General features: G+C 47.7%; 3 protein-coding genes across 5 annotated transcripts in view; all 3 read right to left on the reverse strand.

The window, feature by feature from the left end:
• The window catches only part of LOC132985129 (adhesion G protein-coupled receptor L1-like), a 36,600-nt gene extending 19,835 nt beyond the window's left edge, over window positions 1–16,765 (reverse strand). For 2 of the 3 annotated variants that reach the window (XM_061052360.1, XM_061052344.1), the window contains exons 1-8: window positions 15,902–16,765; window positions 5,900–6,016; window positions 4,702–4,915; window positions 3,303–3,412; window positions 2,309–2,323; window positions 771–978; window positions 426–690; window positions 11–350 (exon numbers count right to left, since the gene is read on the reverse strand). In XM_061052360.1, the coding sequence (XP_060908343.1) occupies window positions 11–350; window positions 426–690; window positions 771–978; window positions 2,309–2,323; window positions 3,303–3,412; window positions 4,702–4,915; window positions 5,900–5,969 (1,222 nt within the window). In that variant the 5' untranslated portion in view covers window positions 5,970–6,016; window positions 15,902–16,765. The remainder of the gene's footprint in view (window positions 1–10; window positions 351–425; window positions 691–770; window positions 979–2,308; window positions 2,324–3,302; window positions 3,413–4,701; window positions 4,916–5,899; window positions 6,017–15,901) is intronic. The other variant, XM_061052353.1, reaches the window with a different exon arrangement.
• On the reverse strand, window positions 7,974–11,829 carry LOC132954193 (surface protein P113-like). Its single transcript, XM_061026689.1, has 4 exons — window positions 11,825–11,829; window positions 11,171–11,698; window positions 10,653–11,078; window positions 7,974–8,106 (listed from the first exon to the last, which is right to left on the reverse strand). The coding sequence occupies exons 1-4, from the start codon at window positions 11,827–11,829 to the stop codon at window positions 7,974–7,976; spliced, it is 1,092 nt and encodes a 363-aa protein (XP_060882672.1).
• Window positions 16,766–19,060: 2,295 nt separating the features above from the next.
• nxnl1 (nucleoredoxin like 1) lies at window positions 19,061–21,864 on the reverse strand. The gene is made up of 3 exons (XM_061052372.1): window positions 20,844–21,864; window positions 19,662–19,751; window positions 19,061–19,542 (listed from the first exon to the last, which is right to left on the reverse strand). The coding sequence occupies exons 1-3, from the start codon at window positions 21,077–21,079 to the stop codon at window positions 19,218–19,220; spliced, it is 651 nt and encodes a 216-aa protein (XP_060908355.1). The 5' UTR covers window positions 21,080–21,864; the 3' UTR covers window positions 19,061–19,217.
• Between the last annotated feature and the right edge of the window lie 431 nt (window positions 21,865–22,295).

Raw genomic sequence — 22,295 nt, forward strand, 5'->3', positions numbered from 1 at the left:
TCACACAAACCTTTGGTAGGGGGAGGGGGGGTGAACTGGAGGGGGTATCTCAGCACGTAGTAGTTGTTCCACACGTACAGCTGGTTGTCTCGGGGGTTGTAGTCGATGGACGAGATGTACTGGTACGGGTTGGGAAACGGGATCTGAATGGGGAGCTCTTGCCCCCGGCTGGTGTCGTAGGCATACACGACCATGTCGCTGCCAACACGACCTTCTGCCTGCCCCTCATCATCCTGGAAGACAGAGCGCACAGCGTAGAGCACGCCACAGGCCATGAAGGCGTTGCTCGCCCCACGCTTGTCGAACCCAGTGGCCCAGGTCCCCTCGAAGCGGAGCGTGTAAGGGTTGACCTGAACACAGAGACAAGAAGATGAGATCAAGAAGCCCCTCCCACCTCTCCTCCGACCTCCGTCCTCCGTCCTCACCTGGCTGACCACGATGCGTCCGTTATTGGCTTCAGTCGAGTAGATCACCCAGAGGCCGTTCTCGTCCACCGCCAGATCGATGTCTGACTTCCCTCCCCAGCGGTACGGCGATGTGTCATGGTAGTTTGCGTTCACCACCACTGCCTCGCCGCTCTTGATGCGAGTCCGCAGGTCATACTTGACAAGGTTTCGTGTTCGCTCCTTGTTGTAAAAGACGGCGCCATCATACACCACGAAGCCTGTACCGTCCACGCGGCTCGGCAGCCTGAAGGTTAAATATGTGGTGTTCATGAATAAAGACCCTTAGTGATAAACAGCAGCTTCATTATTTAGACGTCCACTCACTTGTAGGTCGTGGTGACCCGGTTCTGCCGGTAGTCGTCCCACGACGCGTACTCGTATAGAACCTCAGTCCTGTACGGCGTCCACGGCATGACGTACAGCCGGTCACCAGCCTGCAGCGGGTCCTTACACCACGCCCCCGACTGATGCTCCGCCTCCAGGAGAGAGGAGGCCGGCTGGATACTGAGCAGCGATCCGGGACATACGAAAACTGGAGGTTTGGGAGTGAGGGGAGGGGGGAAGGGGGGCGAGAGTGGGATGAGAGAAGAAGTGAAGGAGATAAGGAGGCAGGTGAGAGGAAGAACGATGGTCGCATGAAAAATGGACGAGTTCGATGAATCAGGAAGAAAAGAAAGATGAAGAGAAAAGAGAGAGAGAGAAGGATTTAAAACAGCTGTGCTGATCGGGAGCAAGGCAACGAGACGTAACAGAAATCACACACAGTTAGTGTGTGTGTGTGCGTGCGTGTGTGTGTGTGTGTGTGTGTGCGTGTGTGCGTGCATGCGTTTGTGTGTGTGTGTTTGGGTTAGTGCAACAAGAGTGGAAAGAGTGTGAGGTAGAATCAGGGACGCAGAGGGCGGGGCTAAATTTGCCTTGAAGTGAATGAGAGGGCTGGTTAGTTTACGCCGAGCACAACGATTGGTCCACCCACATGTCAATAACTGCATGGACACACGTTTACTCACACGGGCATGCAAAAAAGCATGCACACACACACACACGCACGCACGCACGCACGCACGCACGCACGCACGCACGCACGCACGCACGCAGGCACGCACGCACACACACACACACACACACACACACACATAAGCAGTGCTTGGTAAGCACACATTTGGTCTTATTTTTCCTACGTAGATAAATAAGGGACTCTTCCTATAGGGGAAGAAAAGGGACAAAAAGCATGAAGAGGATGATCGGACAACCAGGAAAGAACGACAGAGAGAGAGAGAGTGAGAGAAAGAGAGATAGAGTGACAGTGAGAGAGTGTGAGAGAAAGAGAGATAGAGAGAGAGTGAGAGGGAGAAAGGGAGAGAGAGTGAGAGAGAGATAGAGTGTGAGAGTGAGAGAGGGTGAGAGGGAGAGATATATAGTGAGAGAGTTAGAGAGGGTGAGAGAGAGAGTGAGATAGTGTGAGAGGGAGAGAGTGAGAGAGAGTGAGAGAGGGTGGGAGGGAGATATATATAGTGAGAGAGTGAGAGAGAGTGACAGTGAGAGAGGGTGAGAGGGAGAGATATATAGTGAGAGAGAGAGAGTGAGAGAGAGAGTGAGAGTGAGAGAGAGTGAGAGTGAGAGAGAGACAGAGACTAGGTGCAGAACCTGGATCAGACTGGATAAAAAGACGGGGTGTCCATACAACAAGAGATGGATCAAATGAAGAACATAGGAGGAAATGAATCAAAGGGGGGCAACATCCAGCATGACTACGAAACAACGTCCTAGGGTAGGAGGAAGAGAGAGCGATGGCAGGAGAGAGGGAGAGAGGGGGGGGGGGCGGGGTAAAGAGAGATCAAGATGCTACAATATATTGTCTTTACCTTTTTGGTCCACTTCTACTCAAGCATAGGAAAAAAAAGAGGGAGAGAAAGAAATAGAAGTCAGAGGGTGAAGAAGGGAAGTGAAGAGAAGCACGAAGCGAGAGAGAGAGAGAGCGAGAGAGAGGGAGGGAGAGAGAGAGAGAGAGAGGGAGAGGAAGGGAGAGAGATCGAGAGAGAGAGAGAGAAAGAGAGAAAGAGAGGAAGAAATGCACAGATAAAGACTTCTTCAGGAACTCATTCTCACCAACAAACATTATAGTTCACAAAGAAAGAAAGAAACACAAGAGAGACCCGGCACCCTCCCTCCTCCCCCCACCCTCCTCTCCTCCTCTCCTCCTCTCTCCCCTCCTCTCCTCTTTTCCTCCCTCCCTTCTCCTCCCCCGGTCTCTCCTTCCCTCAATCAGGCTCCTGTGGAGAAAAGAGAGCAACTCCTGTGGCGTGAGTCTGCAAAAGAAAACACACACGCATGCACACACAAGTGCACGCACACACACACACGCACACACACACACAGGCAACATACAGTATGCAAATGTTCTGTACATTCTCTGTCTGTACTTTTCTATGCAAGTTTCAAGTTTTTGTATCTCACACACACACACACACACACACACACACACACAGACACACAGACACACACACACACACACACACAGACACACAGACACACACACTCCCTGAGAAAAAAAGACTCCTATCCATCAGTCTCTCAGGGAAACAGTCGTCATCAGAGCTTGTAAGAACAGAAACAAACATTTCAGACCTGTAGCAGATTAAATGTAAATGTTTTACATGCATGTACATACATGTACTGTATATACAGTTTATAGATGTGTGTGTGTGTGTGTGTGTGTGTGTGTGTGTGTATGTGTGTATGTATGTGTGTGTGTGTGTGTGTGTGTGTGTGTGTGTGTGTGTGTGTGTGTGTGTGTGTGTGTGTGTGTGTGTGTGTGTTGGGGTGTTTAGATGTGTGGTTGTATTAATGCATACTCACTATAAGGGACGCACTCATACTGGATCTCCAGGTATTTGTAGGTTCCAGGACAGGGGTCTGGGAAGACGTCAACCCCTGCAACCACCACACACTGAGTCCTGTTGTTACACCTGGAGGTCAGGAGGGAGGGGGAGGGGGGGGAGGGGGGGTAGGATGGTTGTTGGATGGATGGTTGGATGATGGATGAAAAGATGGATGGTTGGATGGATGATGGATGAAAAGATGGATGGATGGATGATGGATGAAAAGATGGATGGATGGATGGATGATGGATGAAAAGATGGATGATGGATGAAAAGATAGATGGATGGATGAAAAGAAGGATGGATGGATGGATGATGGATGAAAAGATGGATGGATGGATGAAAAGATGGATGGATGGATGGATGATGGATGAAAAGATAGATGGATGGATGAAAGATGGATGATGGATGGATGAAAAGATAGATGGATGAATGATGGATGAAAAGATAGATGGATGGATGAAAAGAAGGATGGATGGTTGGATGGATGGATGGTTGGATGGATGGATGGATGGATGGATGATGGATGGATGATGGATGGATGATGGATGGAGGGATGGTTGGATGGATGATGGATGGATGGATGAAATGATGGATGGATGGATGGATGATGGATGAAAAGATGGATGATGGATGGATGGTTGGATGGATGGATGGATGATGGACGAAAAGATAGATGGATGGATGAAAAGAAGGATGGATGGTTGGATGGATGGATGGATGGTTGGATGGATGGATGGATGGTTGGATGGGTGGATGGATGGATGGTTGGATGGATGGATGGATGGATGGATGATGGATGAAAAGATGGAGGGATGGATGGATGGTTGGATGGATGATGGATGGATGGATGGATGGATGATAGATGAAAAGATGGATGGTTGGATGGATGATGGATGACAGATGGATGGATGGATGAAAAGATGGATGGTTGGATGGATGATGGATGAAAAGATGGATGGATAAATAGATGGTTGGATAGATTGAAGATAGGATGCAATAAAGAAAGAAGAGAGAGCGATTAACAGACAGGAGAGGGGAAACAAAGGACGCTCCATTTGTCCATTATTATCGATCAGCTCTGGGAGGAAAACACTGCTGAGTACACACACAGACACACACATATACACACGTCTCTGCTCCATCTCATGTTTCCTCTGACATGAATCGTGCATGTTGTACAGCACACACCGGCTGTTCCGTCAGTGGACGCTCATTGATGGTTTACTTCATGTTTGCTCACGCTAAGAGCACAAGAACCACCGTGTGAACACACACTCACACACACACACACACACACACACACACACACACACACACACACACACACACACACACACACACACACAGACACACACACACACACATACACACACCTCTGGGCCATGATCTTGAGTGCGTCGGGGAGGTAACACTGTGTGTTCTCCATCTGGAACGGGTCTGCGTCACAGATTTTGTCATCAGTGCGTCCATAGTTTGCCGTCTCCACCATAACCACGTCACTTCCTGGGCAGCGCAGCTCTATCGGGTAACCCTCGCACGCCAGCTCCCTGCGCAGCAGGCCGAACGGCATGGCGGCCCGGGACATCGCTGGTTATAGGGGTGGGGGAGGGAGGCAGAAGATTAGGAGAAAGAAAACTTTTATTTTAAAAGATCTTTTGAGTGTATGTATCAGGCGAGCTGCTTGACGTTTACAGTTTGAGAGTTAAAAACATGAACGTTGTTAAAACATCACGTAGAGAACGGGACGTGCTAAAGAGAATCCCACAGAGAGCGCCAAAATCAACACAAACTGAGACTTCCCCCATAACATACATTTAGGATAAATATTCCTCCAATGGGATCATGACGGCTCGACAAAGCGCTGTGAAGTCCCCATTAAGGTCGATTAGTCAGGACTGACGAGCTCGTCAATAAAATGTGAAGCTTAGTGCTCTGTGGACAGTCTGTCCGTTTACAGACTGTTGCTATGACAACAGGTGGGTTTGATCGTGGTCACACCTGAGCACGGTTCACCTGAAGTCTGATGTAATGTATTCGTCATGCTACGGAAAAGATTCACAGATGCAAACGGAGCGTGACGGCTGATGAAGATCACACGGCAGCGTCCCCGCGACGCTTCCATACGATGTGACGATCATCACGGTATCTTGTGTTCAGTGGCGAGGAGGACGTTGATACCAGCAGCTGTCAGATCATATTTCCAATGTGTAAGATCACCTGGCTCCCGTTTTAATCCGTGAAAGGAATGTGAGAGAATCACATTACCTTAATCCAGCTGTTCACGTCAGCCTGAGTGCGGGGGACTCATGAAAGGTGATTTAATGTATCAGGATTAAGTTCAGACATGAGCTGTGATCAGTCTGCTGCTGGAGTAGTGTTCATTAGCTGAGAGATACAGGCAGCGTCTTGAACATTGGCACACATCAAACGTTCAGGATCTTTTCATTATGTAGGTCACTGAATCTCTCGGCCAAGATGACTTTGCCTTTCTGTTTTTACATCTAATTAAAGTTTGAGGAGATCAGCTGATCGCTGGGTAAAGATCTAGAGGCTCGGCATGGCGAGGCTTACCTTGGCTGGACGGGGCGACTTGAGCCAGTGTGAACACACACACCCCCAGGAACCAAAGTAACAGAGCCATGCTGGGCGGGAAGAGTTAGGACGTCACACCACCAGCGTTAGGAGAGCCTGAGGAGGAAGAGCAAGAGGAAGAGGAAGAGGAAGAGGAAGAGGAAGTGTGAGAACGAGAGAGAAGAACTCCTCGTGTGTAGATCAGTGTGTGTGTGTGTGTGTGTGTGTGTGTGTGTGACTGTGTGTGTGTGTGTGTGTGTGTGTGTGACTGTGTGTGTGTGTGTGTGTGTGTGTGTGTGTGTGTGTGTGTGTGTGTGTGTGTGTGTGTGTGTGTGTGTCTGTGTGTGTGTGTGCGTCTGTGTGTGTGTGTTTGTGTGTATGAGTGTGTGTGCATGTGCGTGTGCGTGTGTGTTCGCGTGTGCACCTTGCACGTGCGTGTGTGTGTGCGTGTGCGTGTGCGTGGGCGTGGGTGTGTGTGTGTGTGTGTGTGTGTGTGTGTGTGTGTGTGTGTGTGTGTGTGTGTGCGACTTTCTGTCCGTCTTCCTGTTCAGTAATGACAGCAGACAGATTTAGGTCACTCTTCAACAAATGTCCAACATACTTTCAAAGACTTGTGCTCGAACAGGGCCTGTACACACACACACACACACATAAACACACACACACTGACACACAAACATGCACACACTGACACACAAATACACACACACACACACACACACACACACACACACACACACACACACACAATGTCTCATCTCAGCCAAAACCCTGATGGCAGCATGTTCTTTTGCTTGCCCCTAATGGCCTCTCTCTCTCTTTAACACACAAACACATGCACACGCACACACCCTTAAGTGTTGATGCAGAGTAAGTAGAGCGAGGACACTGATGGGCCCTGACAAAGCCACACACCCGGTCCCCTGAATGCAGCACCATGCTCCCTGCCTGCAACCAAAATCTAGCCCCGGGTCAACGCTCGGCCTACTTGAAGGAGCTGCAGTCGCTAAGTGAGAGAGAGTAGAGGACCGACACACACACACGTATCTCAGGGTTAATTATTACAAAATGAAGAACAGTGGTTGTGAGTTGCTTTCCTGGTTAAATTAATCAAAACATGCTCTTTCACTTCAGTAACAAAGCTTCAGGCCCGTTAACGTTCCCCTTTTGGGAGTGTGCGGCTAACGGAGGCTAACGGAGGCTAAACGGAGGCAACACTCACCCTGACAGTATTTTATCATCTCCACAATCTCAGCAGTCATGTGGGTTTGAAATCGGCCCAGTTGACCAATGAGCTTCAAGGGTTTGAGCGAGGCCAAGCTGTGCTTCATTCACACTTTCTCTCCTGACCAACCAGACGGCTCGCTGACGTTTAGCTGCTTCACAAACACGGCGATCTTCATTAAATATCTTGGATATTTGGATGCATGTTGCAAAGAAGAAGCCTTTTAGTAAGATGGCGCGGCCGAGTCCAGACGCCGTTTGGGTTGCTCCGCTGAGGCTGTGTGTTTTGTTGTTTTTGTGAACTTTTTTACATCAGCTCTTTCAGCAAAGATAACTTATGATCGCAATACGCTTTTGGACATGTTGGGCCATGCAGGCTTAAGACAGGCAAACAATGGACTTGGGCCTGCATCTCTTTGAGAAGCCTCATTTAAGTTACTCACTGGGATCACAAAGAGACTTAAAGGACTCCTACTCCCCTGTAATACTTCACACCTACACGTGAAGAAAAGGGGGGACCTGAACCCGTCTCTTCTCATTGGAGGGGGCCTTAGGTAGACCCCCCCATGAAGCAGGCCAGGCTACAAAACTCCAAGACTTCCATTGTTCTTCCTCTTTCCACGCGCTGACTTCAAGTGTTCGGAGATACAAGCTTACCTCCTGTTTTTGCAGCACTCTTCTTTTGTTTTAAGTTTCAGCGCGCAGGTAACCCGCTGCCTAAGCACGGGCAGTGTTCTGAATTCCGAGCTCGGATTGTCCAGTGAACGCATCTCAGTTTCTCGTAGAGCGTCAGACTATAACAGATTATCTGAAAGATAACGGTCTTATTCCGTCCTGTAATGGAAGGACATCAACGGACGTCTTCCCACTCGAAGAAGGAGAACACATCGAAGCCGCTCTTGCCGTAAGGGACCCTCGCCGCCATCAAACGCCTCTGCACCGGAACGGACAGAAGATCTGTTCCATCACCGGACCCCCTTTCCCTTCACCAATCGTGGGCAAAGCGATTCACAAGTGGGGCTTAATTAGGTCTGGGCATAATTAGCTTTAGAGAGTGTGTTTAACAATTGTTTGATTGATGTGAAAACTGTAATTTTTCTCTTTGTTGGACCGCTGCGTCCCGAGTTTTACCTGTTTAACGCGTCCTATATGTGTTTAGCGTAACAGCGTTATAACCGGGGTTTACTCTTCTGATCAGAAAGGCCAGTGTATATACCGTATTAACTTGAATTCGGCTATTGGTTTCTTTCTGTGAATGAAGGGAATTACTCCTAGTTGTGGCGCGGGATTTGAACTGTGATCCGGCCTCTTAAGGCACGCATTTCTCTCCTTTTTTCTCCTTCTCTAACTAATGCACACAGACACATACACACACGCCTTCCCGTGTAGACGCACATCTGGAGACTAACTCCACCACCGCGCCAGTACACACATAGGCTACACACTCACACATAGAGATCTGTAAACTCACGGCCATTCAAACTTCAGAGACACAGATCGTGCAAGGCCAAACTTAACTAGGCCTCTTTAGACAATAGACCACGCCAGGTCTTTGTTAGGTGTGCGCCATCTTAAGGGCGACCATGTGGGTACACACACACACACACACTCACACTCACACACATCTCCATTCTTACTCCTCTTCTACAAGCCTTGCTTGATAATGTTTGTTTGCTTAGATTAATTTGTCATAGCTATTTGTTTGATTAAGTTCATTGATTTTGGATTGATGTTGCTTTGTTTAAATAAATTCTGTTATAATTCAAGAGAGCAGTTGTTTGTGATTTCTAGTGTATTTGCATTATGACATAAGCTGGGTGTGAGGGCTTTGTGTACGGATTTCACACCTTCAATTTATTAAATATAGTTATTAATTATTAATAATATTAGTAATTAAGTAACTAATTTGAGACTGATTTTAGTGATATTTTGGTTATATTTCCCTGATTTCAGAGTGGTGCCCCCAAGTTGATTAAACATAGTTTAATGATATTGTTATTTATATTAATAATTAATTAAATATAATTATTAAAGAATATAACCAAAGTTGACTAGATAAAACCCCAACAAATGGTGTCCCATGTGAGGCCTTCAGTAAAACCAGCTTTATTGCACTATTAATGCACAGTTGTTCTGAAGAAATTTTTTTGTTGTTTAAGCAAAGCAGACATCAATCTGTGGCTTAGTTGTGTGTAATGTTGTTGGTTAATGGTTAAAGTAATAACTGTTGTCCCCTTTGAGTCCATACAACAATTGGACATAATGATGCAGCTAGTGTGACTTTCTCAATTAACTTGTTTTGTTGCATTAATCCAGATTTTGATCCTGAAGTATTTTACTAAAGACTACATGATGCACACACACCACACATTACAATCTGCACACCCTGGACACTTTAAACACTGACACTTTACACTGTTTACATTATTCTATATTTTGTATATTCAAATATTTATTGTGACAAATAAAAATCTTGAATCTTAAAAAGGTCTTCTCTAATACTCCATCTTACATAAGGACTGTCAGACCCGAGTCTTTGTGGTTTCGGCTCCTCAGAAATCAGAGCAATAAATAAAAATAAAAACACGCCGAGTCACTGCAGCAGGAGGTGAATGATTCCTGAGAGCCGTTAAAGTCAGTCTGCTGGAAATCATTCAAACTGACGGGAAATCGAGTCAGGTACAAAGATTCACACTGTTTGAGGTGAAGACAATAAAATCAACAGAGAGCGAGCGGGCGAGCGAGGGGGAGGGAGAGAGAGAGAGAGAGAGGGAGAGAGAGAGCGAGGGAGAGAGATGGGGAGAGAGAGAGAGAGAGACAGAGAGAGAGGGAGAGAGAGAGAGAGACAGAGAGAGACAGAGAGAGAGAGAGAGAGAGAGAGAGAGAGGGAGAGGGAGAGTGATCACTGCCTGAGGCGAGATGGCTATAAAGCACAGTGACAAAACAGCCTCGTAGTGTGAGGATCCTAATGGAAGAATGAATGAGTGTGTGTATTTGTGTGTGTGTGTGTGTGTGTGTGTGTGTGTCTTTTCTCGTCTAGTCCGTCTGTAGTCTCATCTGTAGTCCCTCTGTTCTCGCCTGTAGTCTCAGCTGTAGTCCGTCTGTTCTCGTCTGTAGTTCGTCTGTAATCCGTCTGTTCTCGCCTGTAGTCCGTCTGTTCTCGTCTGTAGTCTCGTCTGTAGTCTCGTCTGTAGTCTTTTCTGTACTCTCATCTGTAGTCTCGTACTTCCTCGTCTGTAGTCTTGTCTGTATTCCCGTCTGTTCTCGTCTGTATTCCCGTCTGTTCTCGTCTATCGTCCGTCTGTTCGCGTCTGTAGTCTTGTCTGCTCGCGTTTGTAGTCCGTATGTTCTCGTCTGTAGTCCGTCTGTTCTCGTCAGTAGTCCGTCTGTTCTCGTCTGTGGTCGTGTCTGTACTCTCTTCTGTAGTCTTGTATTGTCTTGAGTGGAATCTCGTCTGTAGTCCGTCTGTTCTCATCTGTAGTCCGTCTGTAGTCTCATCTGTAGTCTGTCTGTTCTTGTTTGTTCCCACCTGTAGTCTCGTCTGTAGTCCGTCTGTTCTCGTCTGTAGTCTGTCTGTAGTCCGTCTGTAGTCCGTCTGTTCTTGTCTGTAGTCTCGTCTGTAGTCTGTGTGTTCTCGTCTGTAGTCTCGTCTGTAGTCCGTTTGTTCTCGTCTGTAGTCTGTTTGTTCTCGTCTGTAGTCTCGTCTGTAGTCTCGTCTGTAGTCACGTCTGTAGTCTCGTCTGTACTCTCGTCTGTTTTCGTCTGTTCTGGTCTGTAGTCTCGTCTGTACTCTCGTTTGTTTTCATCTGTAGTCCGTCTGTTCTCGTCTGAAGTCTCCTCTGTAGTCCGTCTGTTCTCGTCTGTAGTCTCGTCTGTAGTCCGTCTGTTCTCGTCAGTAGTCCGTCTGTTCTCGTCTGTGGTCGTGTCTGTACTCTCTTCTGTAGTCTTGTATTGTCTTGAGTGGAATCTCGTCTGTAGTCCGTCTGTTCTCATCTGTAGTCCGTCTGTAGTCTCATCTGTAGTCTGTCTGTTCTTGTTTGTTCCCACCTGTAGTCTCGTCTGTAGTCCATCTGTTCTCGTCTGTAGTCTGTCTGTAGTCCGTCTGTAGTCCGTCTGTTCTTGTCTGTAGTCTCGTCTGTTTTCGTCTGTTCTGGTCTGTAGTCTCGTCTGTACTCTCGTTTGTTTTCATCTGTAGTCCGTCTGTTCTCGTCTGAAGTCTCCTCTGTAGTCCGTCTGTTCTCGTCTGTAGTCTCGTCTGTAGTCCGTTTGTTCTCGCCTGTAGTCTCGTCTGTAGTATCGTCTGTAGTCCCTCTGTTCTCGTCTGTAGTCTCGTCTGTAGTATCGTCTGTAGTCCCTCTGTTCTCGTCTGTAGTCTCGTCTATAGTCTCGTCTATAGTCCGTTTGTTCTGGTCTGTAGTCTCGTCTGTAGTCCGTCTGTTCTGGTCTGTAGTCTCGTCTATAGTATAGTCTGTAGTCCCTCTGTTCTCGTCTGTAGTCTTGTCTGTAGTCCCTCTGTTCTCATCTGTAGTCTCGTCTGTAATCCGTCTGTTCTCGTCTGTAGTCTCGTCAGTAGTTCTTCATACATCACGTTGTCTTATTGTGACACACTGCTCAGGTTTTTCACAATAAAACAGGAAGTGCTGCTGTAAAGGTCCTAGAGATGCTGCTGTGTGAAGCGACCTGAATGATGATTTAACACACGTCATGTGACCCGAGTGTTGTTGTCATGGAGACAAAAAGGTTCAAACGCCCTGAGCAGTGAGGACATGAAACAGGAACCAATCCCACGTCAATGGTTTCCGAAGGGGGGAGTAGTCAGTCCTGGTGCTTCACTTCCTCTTTGAATTTGGTTCTTGGGTGGTTTAGCTGTTCTCACACTCATCCCCTCCTCCCTTCATAGGGAGCCTCTGTAGTGGACTAATCAGTGCACTCATGCAGCACAAGGAAAATAACATTTCAGACACAAATAAATAAACAACACAGAAACCATGGAGACATAAACCACCAATCAGAGACACAACTCAACAATCACATATCTGACTGCTGCTGGAGCACACTCAGGCCCCTCAGGAACCTCAGTCCCTCAGGCCCCTCAGGCCCTTCAGGACCCTCACGCCCCTCAGGAACCTCAGCCCCTCAGGACTCTCAGGCCCTTCAGGACTCTCAGGCCCTTCAGGACCCTCAGGCCCCACAGGAACCTCAGCCCCTCAGGCCCCTCAGGCCCTTCAGGACCCTCAGGCCCCTCAGGAACCTCAGCCCCTCAGGACTCTCAGGCCCCTCAGGACTCTCCAGCCCCTCAGGACCCTCAGGACCCACAGGCCCCGTGTCCACCTAGCGTTGGTTTCTCAGCACCAGCCTCTTCTTTCAGTTGTTTTTCAGTAGAGAGCGTTTGCAGCAGAAAGCGGCCTCCTGGATGAAAAGCGAAGCGACCAGCGCCTTTTTTACAAGCGCGCCATGTTTTTGTGTGGCCGCTCCGAGCGCTCAAGTTGAAAATCTTTCAACTTTTCAGAAAGCTGCTGTTGACGCCACGGGCGCTCTTTCCCAAATGTATGATATTCCTTGTATTTTAGCCTCCTATGGCTCATATCTGGTACCCACAATCCTCTTTGATCTGGAAATCAATGAACTCAAATATAAAACGGAGTGCAGTGAAAAGTAACGGAGCAGTGTGGGTCATACAGCGCCCGTGGTCAACAGACTGTTTTACTGCCCATAAAAATACGATAGGTGGACACGGGGCCTCAGGCATCACTAGTCGCTCACTGAAGGAGCTTAACTAAGGCATCACTAGTCGCTCACTGAAGGAGCTTAACTAAGGCATCACTAGTTGCTCACTGAAGGAACTTCACTAAGGCATCACTAGTTGCTCACTGAAGGAGCCTGACTAAGGCATCACTAGTCGCTCACTGAAGGAGCTTAACTAAGGCATCACTAGTTGCTCACTGAAGGAGCCTGACTAAGGCATCACTAGTCGCTCACTGAAGGACCCTGACTAAGGCATCACTAGTTGCTCACTGAAGGAGCCTGACTAAGGCATCACTAGTCGCTCACTGAAGGAGCTTAACTAAGGCATCACTAGTCGCTCACTGAAGGAGCCTGACTAAGGCATCACTAGTCGCTCACTGAAGGAGCCTCACTAAGGCATCACTAGTCGCTCACTGAAGGAGCCTGACTAAGGCATCACTAGTCGCTCACTGAAGGAGCCTGACTAAGGCATCACTAGTCGCTCACTGAAGGAGCTTAACTAAGGCATCACTAGTCGCTCACTGAAGGAGCTTAACTAAGGCATCACTAGTCGCTCACTGAAGGAACTTCACTAAGGCATCACTAGTCGCTCACTGAAGGAGCCTGACTAAGGCATCACTAGTCGCTCACTGAAGGAGCTTAACTAAGGCATCACTAGTTGCTCACTGAAGGAGCCTGACTAAGGCATCACTAGTCGCTCACTGGAGGAACTTCACTAAGGCACCACTAGTCGCTTACTGAAGGAATTCCTGAGTCATTCAGTAGAAAACTAAGGCATCACTAGTCGCTTACTGAAGGAGCTTCACTCAGGCATTATTAGTCGCTCACTGGAGGAGCTTCACTAAGGCATTACTAGTTGCTCACTGAAGGAGCTCCTGAGTCATTCAGTAGAACACTAAGGCATCACTAGTCGCTCACTGAAGGAGCTTCACTCAGACATTACTAGTCGCTCACTGGAGGAGCTTCACTAAGGCATTACTAGTTGCTCACTGGAGGAGCTTCACTCAGGCATTACTAGTCGCTCACTGGAGGAGCTTCACTAAGGCATCACTAGTTGCTCCCTGGAGGAGCTCCTGAGTTGTTTAGCAGAACACTAAGGCATCACTAGTCGCTCACTGAAGGAGTTCCTGAGTTGTTTAGCAGAACACTAAGGCATCACTAGTCTGGTACCCACAATCCTCTTTGATCTGGAAATCAATGAACTCAAATATAAAACGGAGTGCAGTGAAAAGTAACGGGGCAGTGTGGGTCATACAGCGCCCGTGGTCAACAGACTGTTTTACTGCCCATAAAAATACGATAGGTGGACACGGGGCCTCAGGCATCACTAGTCGCTCACTGAAGGAGCTTAACTAAGGCATCACTAGTTGCTCACTGAAGGAGCCTGACTAAGGCATCACTAGTCGCTCACTGAAGGAGCTTAACTAAGGCATCACTAGTTGCTCACTGAAGGAGCCTGACTAAGGCATCACTAGTCGCTCACTGAAGGAGCCTCACTAAGTCTTTTAAAAACTATCTGAAAAGGTGCCGATCACAGAGCGAGCCTTTGTGATTAGCTTATTGACCCCCCAACACACTAGCCGACACTAGCCAAGCCTCCCTGATAAAAACTGTAAATATGTTGCTCTCATTCTGAAATCAGACATCTCTACAGAATGATGCGTTCACCCTAACGTGGGTGATGTCATTGATCTCATTTCATTGGATGGAGTCCAGCATGTATGACAGGAGCAGAGTTGGCACCAACATGAGCCAGAGTTCAGAGTGGCTGAAACCGCCTTTTAAAATATGACCTTAGACTGAACAACAGCCAGAAGAAGCACGACATTAAAAACATTGATGATTATAGGATTTAACATCTTAGAGACAGTCAAAGGTCCCTGTTGGATCAGAGATGTGTCTGTAGAGGAATATGTTTGTATGTCTGTGTGTGTGTGTGTGTGTGTGTGTGTGTGTGTGTGTGTGCGTGCGTGCGTGTGTGCGTGTGTGTGTGTCTATTTTAAAAACATCAATAGACTTATTTTCTCCTCAGTGGTTGATGTAAATGATCCCTACATGGAAACAATCGTCCGTACCTTTGTTCTGTCATTCCCATCTGACACTGCACACACACACACACACACACACACACACACACACACACACACACACACACACACAAGCACACACATGCACGAACTCACACGCACACACAAATGAGTACAAATGTATAAGAGGGAGAATTCTGTCAACCTCTGAGCTGCTTTTTCCTCCTCTTCCATCCATCTTACTTCTCCTCCTCCTCCTCCTCCACTGACCTGTCCTATCCTCCCTTCACTGAAATATTGATAATGACTCTCCCTCTCCTCCTCTCTATGTCTTTTTCTCTTCATTTTCCAATCAGCAGAACAAACCTACAAACATCCGCTGCATGTACACCCCTCCGTGTGTGTGTGTGTGTGTGTGTGTGTTTGCCTGTCTGTCTGTCCATGTTCACTGCAGAACACCAAACACTGCAATGAAGGTGTGTGTGTGTGTGTGTGTGTGTGTGTGTGTGTGTGTGCGTGTGTGTGTGTGTGTGTGTGTGTGTGTGTGTGTGTGTGTGTGTGTGTGTGTGTGTGTGTGTGTGTGTGTGTGTGTGACAGCCATCGTAACTCAGCCCATCTCCTGTGTCAAACCCCTGATGTGGGCCAGCGTGGGACCCTCCTGAGTCATTATGCCACTTCTCTCTCTGCACGCGCTCCTCCGAGGCTCGTCACGTGCCCATGAATATTTCAGGGCACACTCCTACACTACTGACCCAGCTTTACATGGCAGCCAGAGGTAAGAGGCCCGGGCAGCAACAGCAGCACATCAGATCCCTGTCTCACAGAGATCAAATGGCCCCTGACGGCAGCAGAGGAGAGGAAAGGAGAGGAGAGGAGAGGAAAGGAGAGGAGAGGAGAGGGCTAGAAAGAGAAGAGACAGAGGTAGAGTGAGGAAGAGGGAGAGAGAGAGGGAAAGAGAGAGAGAGAGGGGCGGGGTGCATCCCCATAGCCTATATCCATATCTTACCGTCAATCCTCCGCTTTCCCTCCTCCTCGTCCTCCTCCTCCTCACTGCGTCTCCCGCATCCCGTCTCTCCGCGCCCTCGCGCACCCACTGTACTGTCCTCTCTTTCTCCCGCTCCTCTCCGCCTGATGCATTAAAAAAAAATCACTCAATAGTCAATGTTGTATTCGCGTGGGCTATTCGGCAGTCATTAGTGTCCAACAACACCTGGACGTCCTCCTCCTCCTGGTCTTCCTGTGCTCTGGTCTCTACTCGGCCGGACCTCACACCCTCCCTCAGTCCTGTGGAGGCTCGATGTCTCCCCCGCTGCGCTGTGTGTGTGACTGTGCGTCACGTCGAGATCAGAATTCCCACGGGTTTCATGCCCAGAGACGGTGCGGGCTGCAGGCCTCACGGCTCCGATGGCTGAATGAATGGAGCAGAAAAAAACACGATCACACGCGAAAACAATAATTAGCAAATTAACGCGCAGGCTCGCGCCGCTCTGCCTCGCTCCGTCGATTTTTACAGCTCATCAGGCGTTTGTAACATTTGTCATCGCTGATCAGACGCTTCCCGTCTTACATCCTGTCCTTTTCTGGAAAACAGCGTCGACGTGAGAACAGCAGCTCTTCGTATCCTTGAAGAATCGTGATGAGGCGCAGCAGCACATCAGGACGGACATGAGCAAAGATCGGATGTTCTTTTCAAAAGGAAAGAATCGCGTCATGAAAGGATACTGCGATAAAAAAAAACATGAAAATAAAACAGCTGGATGAGGAGGAGAGGGAAGGTTTTCCGCTCAGAGCCTCGCCTTGCATCCGTCCTCTCTCTCGCTCTCTCTCTCTCGCTCTCTCTCTCTCTCTCGTTCTCTCTCACTCTCTCTCTATCTCTCTCTCTCTCTATCTCTGTTTCGCCGCCGCTCAGCTTGTTGCGCGTTCTGCATTCGGGGACGCGCAACGTTCACGTGCCTAGCGTGCACGTTGTCTGTTTATGTGTGCGTGTGTGCACGTGTGCAGAGACTGAAGGGGTAGGGAGGTGAGGAAGGGGGGGTGCGCTTCGACTTTATTATGAAGGTTTGTCTGAGTGAGCAACAATAAGCTGCTGTGCAGGCAGAAGGACGGAATAAACACAGGCTCATGTTTATGGAGGCGACTGTGTCCTTTGACAAGTCTGAGCAGCCTGATGTAAAGGTGTATGTGTGTGTAGGTTATGTAGGTTATGTAGCTGTGTAGGTCGGCAGATGTGTAGTTGTGCAGGTGTGTTGGTGTGAAGGTGCAGGTGTGAAGGTGTGTAGGTTAAGTAGGTGGGCAGGTGAAATAGGTGTGCAGGTGTGAAGGTTATGTAGGTGTGTAGGTTAAGTAGGTGTGTAGGTGTGCAGGTGTGAAGGTTATGTAGGTGTGAAGGTTATGTAGGTGTGAAGGTTATGTAGGTGTGTAGGTTAAGTAGGTGTGTAGGTGTGTAGGTGTGCAGGTGTGTAGGTTAAGTAGGTGTGTAGGTGTGCAGGTGTGTAGGTTAAGTAGGTGTGCAGGTGTGAAGGTTATGTAGGTGTGTAGGTTAAGCAGGTGTGTAGGTGTGCAGGTATGTAGGTTAAGTAGGTGTATAGGTGTGTAGGTGTGCAGGTGTGTAGGTTAAGTAGGTGTGCAGGTGTGTAGGTTATGTAGGTGTGTAGGTTAAGTAGGTGTGTAGGTGTATAGGTGTGTAGGTGTGCAGGTGTGTAGGTTAAGTAGGTGTGTAGGTGTGCAGGTGTGCAGGTATGTAGGTTAAGTAGGTGTGTAGGTTAAGTAGGTGTGTAGGTGTATAGGTGTGTAGGTGTGCAGGTGTGTAGGTTAAGTAGGTGTGTAGGTGTGCAGGTGTGCAGGTGTGTAGGTTATGTAGGTGTGTAGTTGTGCAGGTGTGTTGGTAAGAAGGTGTGCAGGTGTGTAGGTTTCATAGGTGTGTGCGTTCAGCTCTTAGCAGAGAGAGGTGTTCTTTGTTTCACTTGTAAAGCTCGTTTTTTAAATGTCGTTTTCAATAAAGGCGACTTGTTGGTGCTTCTCTGACAGAAACTTGCATTTCTTTGGCTCCTTTTAACATGAACCATCCTGTCAGAGCTGTTTTTAAACCTATCAAACAGTCACACCTGGATGACACCTGATGGCACTCTGCTTTCATCTGTCTGGATGCTCTGGCCATTACTGTCTTTAATCCCATCATGCAACAGAAGCTTTCTGCATTTGAGGAGTAATGACAGCATGTAGTGGAAGCTCAGGTCACTCAGAGCAAACAACCTGATTCTAGTCTGAGGAGAGATCAGGAAGTGATGCACTTGACATGTGTGAGGACGTGTGCAAAGTCTAAACGAGCCTCCGTACATAAGAAGAAGGAAATCACTGATGATGTATCATTTCACTCGACGCTCTTTGAATGCCTCTGATTGCCTCTTGTGCAGCTTGTAAAGCCGACATAGACTTCATAAACACTCAAAGCACAACAGTTACTAACACAATTATTTTAATGGTGCTGAATAATTCATCAGTTTCAGATTATGCATGCATGTGTTTTGATTGGATGGTACAAATGATCATGAACAGAAGAAGCACATAGCAGTACAGACCAGTGTCGTGGGAAATGGTTTCCAATAACCTCCTGGGTGTCATAAAACAAGCCATTATGGCAAAGACTTGGCTCAGACTGAGGCTTGGCTTGACTTTATACTTGGCAGCTTTTAAAGCTAACGCTACGCTCAGGTCAGCATTGGCTGGCAGCATTCAGAGTTCCTCTACATAAAGGTTTACAAAGCGTTTTATTGGTTGTTTACATGTTGTCTTTCACGATACTGTCACCTAGCATTATCCGTCCAACACATTGTGTTTATATTTTAGAGATACAGAACTATTGGTGGAGAATAACTGAATAACTCTGACATTTCCCTCCCTGCACTAATATGTTTTATGATGTCAAACAGTAAATTACAAGTTAACTTGTTGGATTACGGTTTCAGATCGGATTATGGTATCTGGTATCAGATCTGGTATCTGGTATCAGTCCTGGTATCTGGTATCAGTCCTGGCATCAGGTATCAGTCCTGGTATCTGGTATCAGTCCTGGTATCTGGTATCAGTCCTGGTATCAGGTATCAGTCCTGGTATCTGGTATCAGTCCTGGTATCAGGTATCAGTTCTGGTATCTGGTATCAGTCCTGGTATCAGTCCTGGTATCAGGTATCAGTCCTGGTATCAGGTATCAGTCCTGGTATCTGGTATCAGGTATCAGTCCTGGTATCAGGTATCAGTCCTGGTATCAGGTATCAGTCCTGGTATCAGTATAGAAACAACTCTGTTTTTGTTCTTGATCTGCACTAGAAAGGCAACCCGCCTCCATCTTTGTGGTCTTCCTCATCCCCTCCTCGCCACCCTCTGTGCGCCTTCTTCTTCTTCTCGTCCTCCACCTTGTACTTCAGTCTCCTCACAGGGTTGCTCAGGCTGCACACAGTCTTCTGCCCAAAGTCCTCGTTGATCATGAAGTTCCTGTCGATGAGCTCTGCTGCCTCCTGCCAGTTGGAGTAGCAGTCTGGGCCGAGGCATAGAATCTCCTCCACTGTGTTGGGGATGAGGATGGAGCAGTCCGGCCGCAGCACCACCACTGTGGGCAGCTCCTCCACATTAAACATGGACTCCAGCTCCCTGTGGACACACACACACACACTGGTTTGTAGCTAATGGATTCATACAGCTAAGTCTATTTACACTGCAATCATTCACCAGCAGGCTAGCCACACAGCTGACTGCATAGTGTCAAAGACCTCCTGTAGGGGTCCTCGTAGGCCAGGAACAGGCACCTCCTGGGCAGCTGTTTAAGGACGCTTTCCTGCTGATCCTCTGAAAGGTCCAAGCTGACGGAGGAAAGAAAGGAAGATCATCTGCAGGTAGGTATGAGATAAACTGTGGGTCCAGAAAAGATTATGTAGAAACTATGTAAAAATAACATTTAATACGTTAATTTGCAACAACTGATTGCATAAAGAAATAAGCATCATATTCTCAAAGTGGCCATTTTCCTCTGATGGTCATGGTTTGACCGGGACCGTCCCGTTTACAAGCTCCGTGTCTCCAAAAAGATCTATAAAACACTAATATGTCCCAGTTTGAACTAACCAAACTTTACACAATGCTAACAACACTGAATTGTCTGTAAATATGTTAATCAATGTCAGTGCCAAGGCTGCTGCTGATTTAACCAATAGAAAATCATCACTAATGCACCATGAGTCAAAGCTCAACACTGATTGGTCCATATTTGTGTCAATCTATTTCAGGGTTGCGGCTGTTGCTTAGCTATCGTAGCTTATCATGCTAACAGGATGTGCTGCGTAACGGTAGGTAGGCTAGCTAATCATGCTAACAGGACGTGCTGCGTAACGGCAGGTAGACAAGCTAATCATGCTAACAGGATTGGCTCCGTAACGACAGGTAGGCAAGCTAATCATGCTAACAGGATTGGCTCCGTAACGACAGGTAGGCAAGCTAATCATGCTAACAGGAAGTCATTGTTTTTCAAAGAGCTCCAGGACAGTTACAGCTTCCACGGTGCAGATGCCGACATACAAAGCCATATTAAAATGAGCAAATGGTGGGTTCAGTGAAGCTAACGCCGCTGACAACTAAACGAGCTGCTCAGGAGGAAACCTTTAGCGACTATCTCGTGTGACCAGAGCAGGTCACCAATCTGAGGATAGATTAATAAAAAGGTTTTGTTACATCAAAGTAATCCTTGAGTTTGTGTTTACTGCTGTTTTCTAATCTGATCTTTGATTGACATGACTTCCACTCGCTGAGGCTCTTTCTCTGCAGGTGTTTAAAGGAGCACAGATGAAAACACATTTACACCGTTAGCTTGTCGTCACAGCTAACGACTGCCATGTCAAAATGATGAGGATAAAGTTACTGTCAGCAGGTGAACATGTGTATCCGTGCAGGTGACATACCTTATGTAGAGCAGAACGAGCTGGGCAGAGCGGTCTACATAAAACTCATCTGTTAACCGTTTGAAGAAGTGCAAGAGCGTCGTTGCAAACCGCTGGCAGCGCTCACACGTAGCAGAAGCAAAGACGAGCATCAGGACGCGGTTCTGCAGGCAAGAGACGATCTCACGCTCGGTGTCCAGCTTGTCCTGCTCTCTGTTGTTCTTCACCAGGATCCGGTTCATGAATAGATCCACCATGAGGGAGGAGGGCGGGGACTCAGAGAGGTACCTGAGTGATTAGAAAACATATTGTTTAACACGTAAAGTCCTAATGTACGTTTAGATGAAATACAGAGATAACATTCTGGAGAACTTCTGTTTACACTACATTCAGGATAACCTCCATATGTTCATCCATCCTTATAGTGTTCTCATGCACAGGACACCAAGGAGGGAGTCGTTGAGGTCGGGCCCAGTGAGGAGCACATCATTGAGTGAGACTCCAGCGTATTGAGCGCTAGAATCAAAGACGACCCTGATCTGATCGGGTTTTCGAGGGTGGTAGACCCCAAACGATGGAAGATACCAGCACTCCTTGTTGTCTTTCAGGGGAGGTGCTACTTCAGCATGTCCATTGGCAAAGATCTTCCTCATGAATGCCACATACTGTCCCTGCATCTCAGGCTTTCTTTGCAGTGTTCGTTGTAAGGACATGAACCGGTTGACTGCTTTGTTGTTTGGAAGACGCTGGCGTGGTTCTTTGAAAGGCAGTGGGGAAACCCAACTGTTACTATCATCTCTGTAGACATTTGTGTCCATTATCGTTAAGAAGATTGTGTCTTCCACAGATGGTGCAGGTCTATTGTCCCGCTCAGCTATGTTAAAAACAGTTTGACCCAGCGTCCTGTCAGTGGTTGGCTTGGCTTGCAATAGCATTGCTGCGTCTCCTTAACTTGCATGAAGCTTGAACAGGGATGAAAAAGTGAATGGCGACCACTCTCCCAGGGGTGCAAACTTGTCACCTTTCGGCGAAATTCGCCATTTTGGATCCCAAATAGGTCATTTGTGTGATTCGTTTAGATGTGCAATAAAAATATTTGGGGGGGTCTATGATGTGAGCTGTCATGCTTCTTGCGGCCGGCGAGCACGGTCCCTGCAAACGTAGAGTCGTTTCATACTGAGTGCGGAGTGGTCTGATTGCTCAACACGGCCCGAAGAAAGTACCGTACTTCCGGGCCCAATCATTGCAACGCGGTCGGCACGAACCAGTCTGCAGTTACTGTTACAAAATCTTGGAGGTGTGCGGCTGGGCGCTCAGACCCTCCGCGGACCATTCTCGCGCCGACCGCGATTGCGCAATATCACCACGCCGACCGCAAGAAGCATGAAACCTGATTCAATGAGTCGTAATGTGCAGTACATGGCTAATTTACATAACGTTATCTCTCCGTGAAAACACTGGAAAGATTAGAAG

Source organism: Labrus mixtus, chromosome 2, assembly GCF_963584025.1.
Source record: "Labrus mixtus chromosome 2, fLabMix1.1, whole genome shotgun sequence".
Taxonomy (NCBI): Eukaryota; Metazoa; Chordata; class Actinopteri; order Labriformes; family Labridae; genus Labrus; species Labrus mixtus.

Coding starts and splice junctions, on each gene's coding strand:
- LOC132954193 (XM_061026689.1), bottom strand. Junction 11,079..11,170: donor GACTACAGACGAGACTACAG/GTGGGAACAAAC, acceptor ATTCCACTCAAG/ACAATACAAGACTACAGAAG. Junction 8,107..10,652: donor GACTACAGACGAGACTACAG/GTGGGAACAAAC, acceptor CGATTGGTGAAG/GGAAAGGGGGTCCGGTGATG.
- nxnl1 (XM_061052372.1), bottom strand. CDS start 21,079: ATGGTGGATCTATTCATGAACCGGATCCTGGTGAAGAACAACAGAGAG. Junction 19,752..20,843: donor CTCGTTCTGCTCTACATAAG/GTATGTCACCTG, acceptor TTCCTCCGTCAG/CTTGGACCTTTCAGAGGATC. Junction 19,543..19,661: donor TACGAGGACCCCTACAGGAG/GTCTTTGACACT, acceptor GTGTGTCCACAG/GGAGCTGGAGTCCATGTTTA.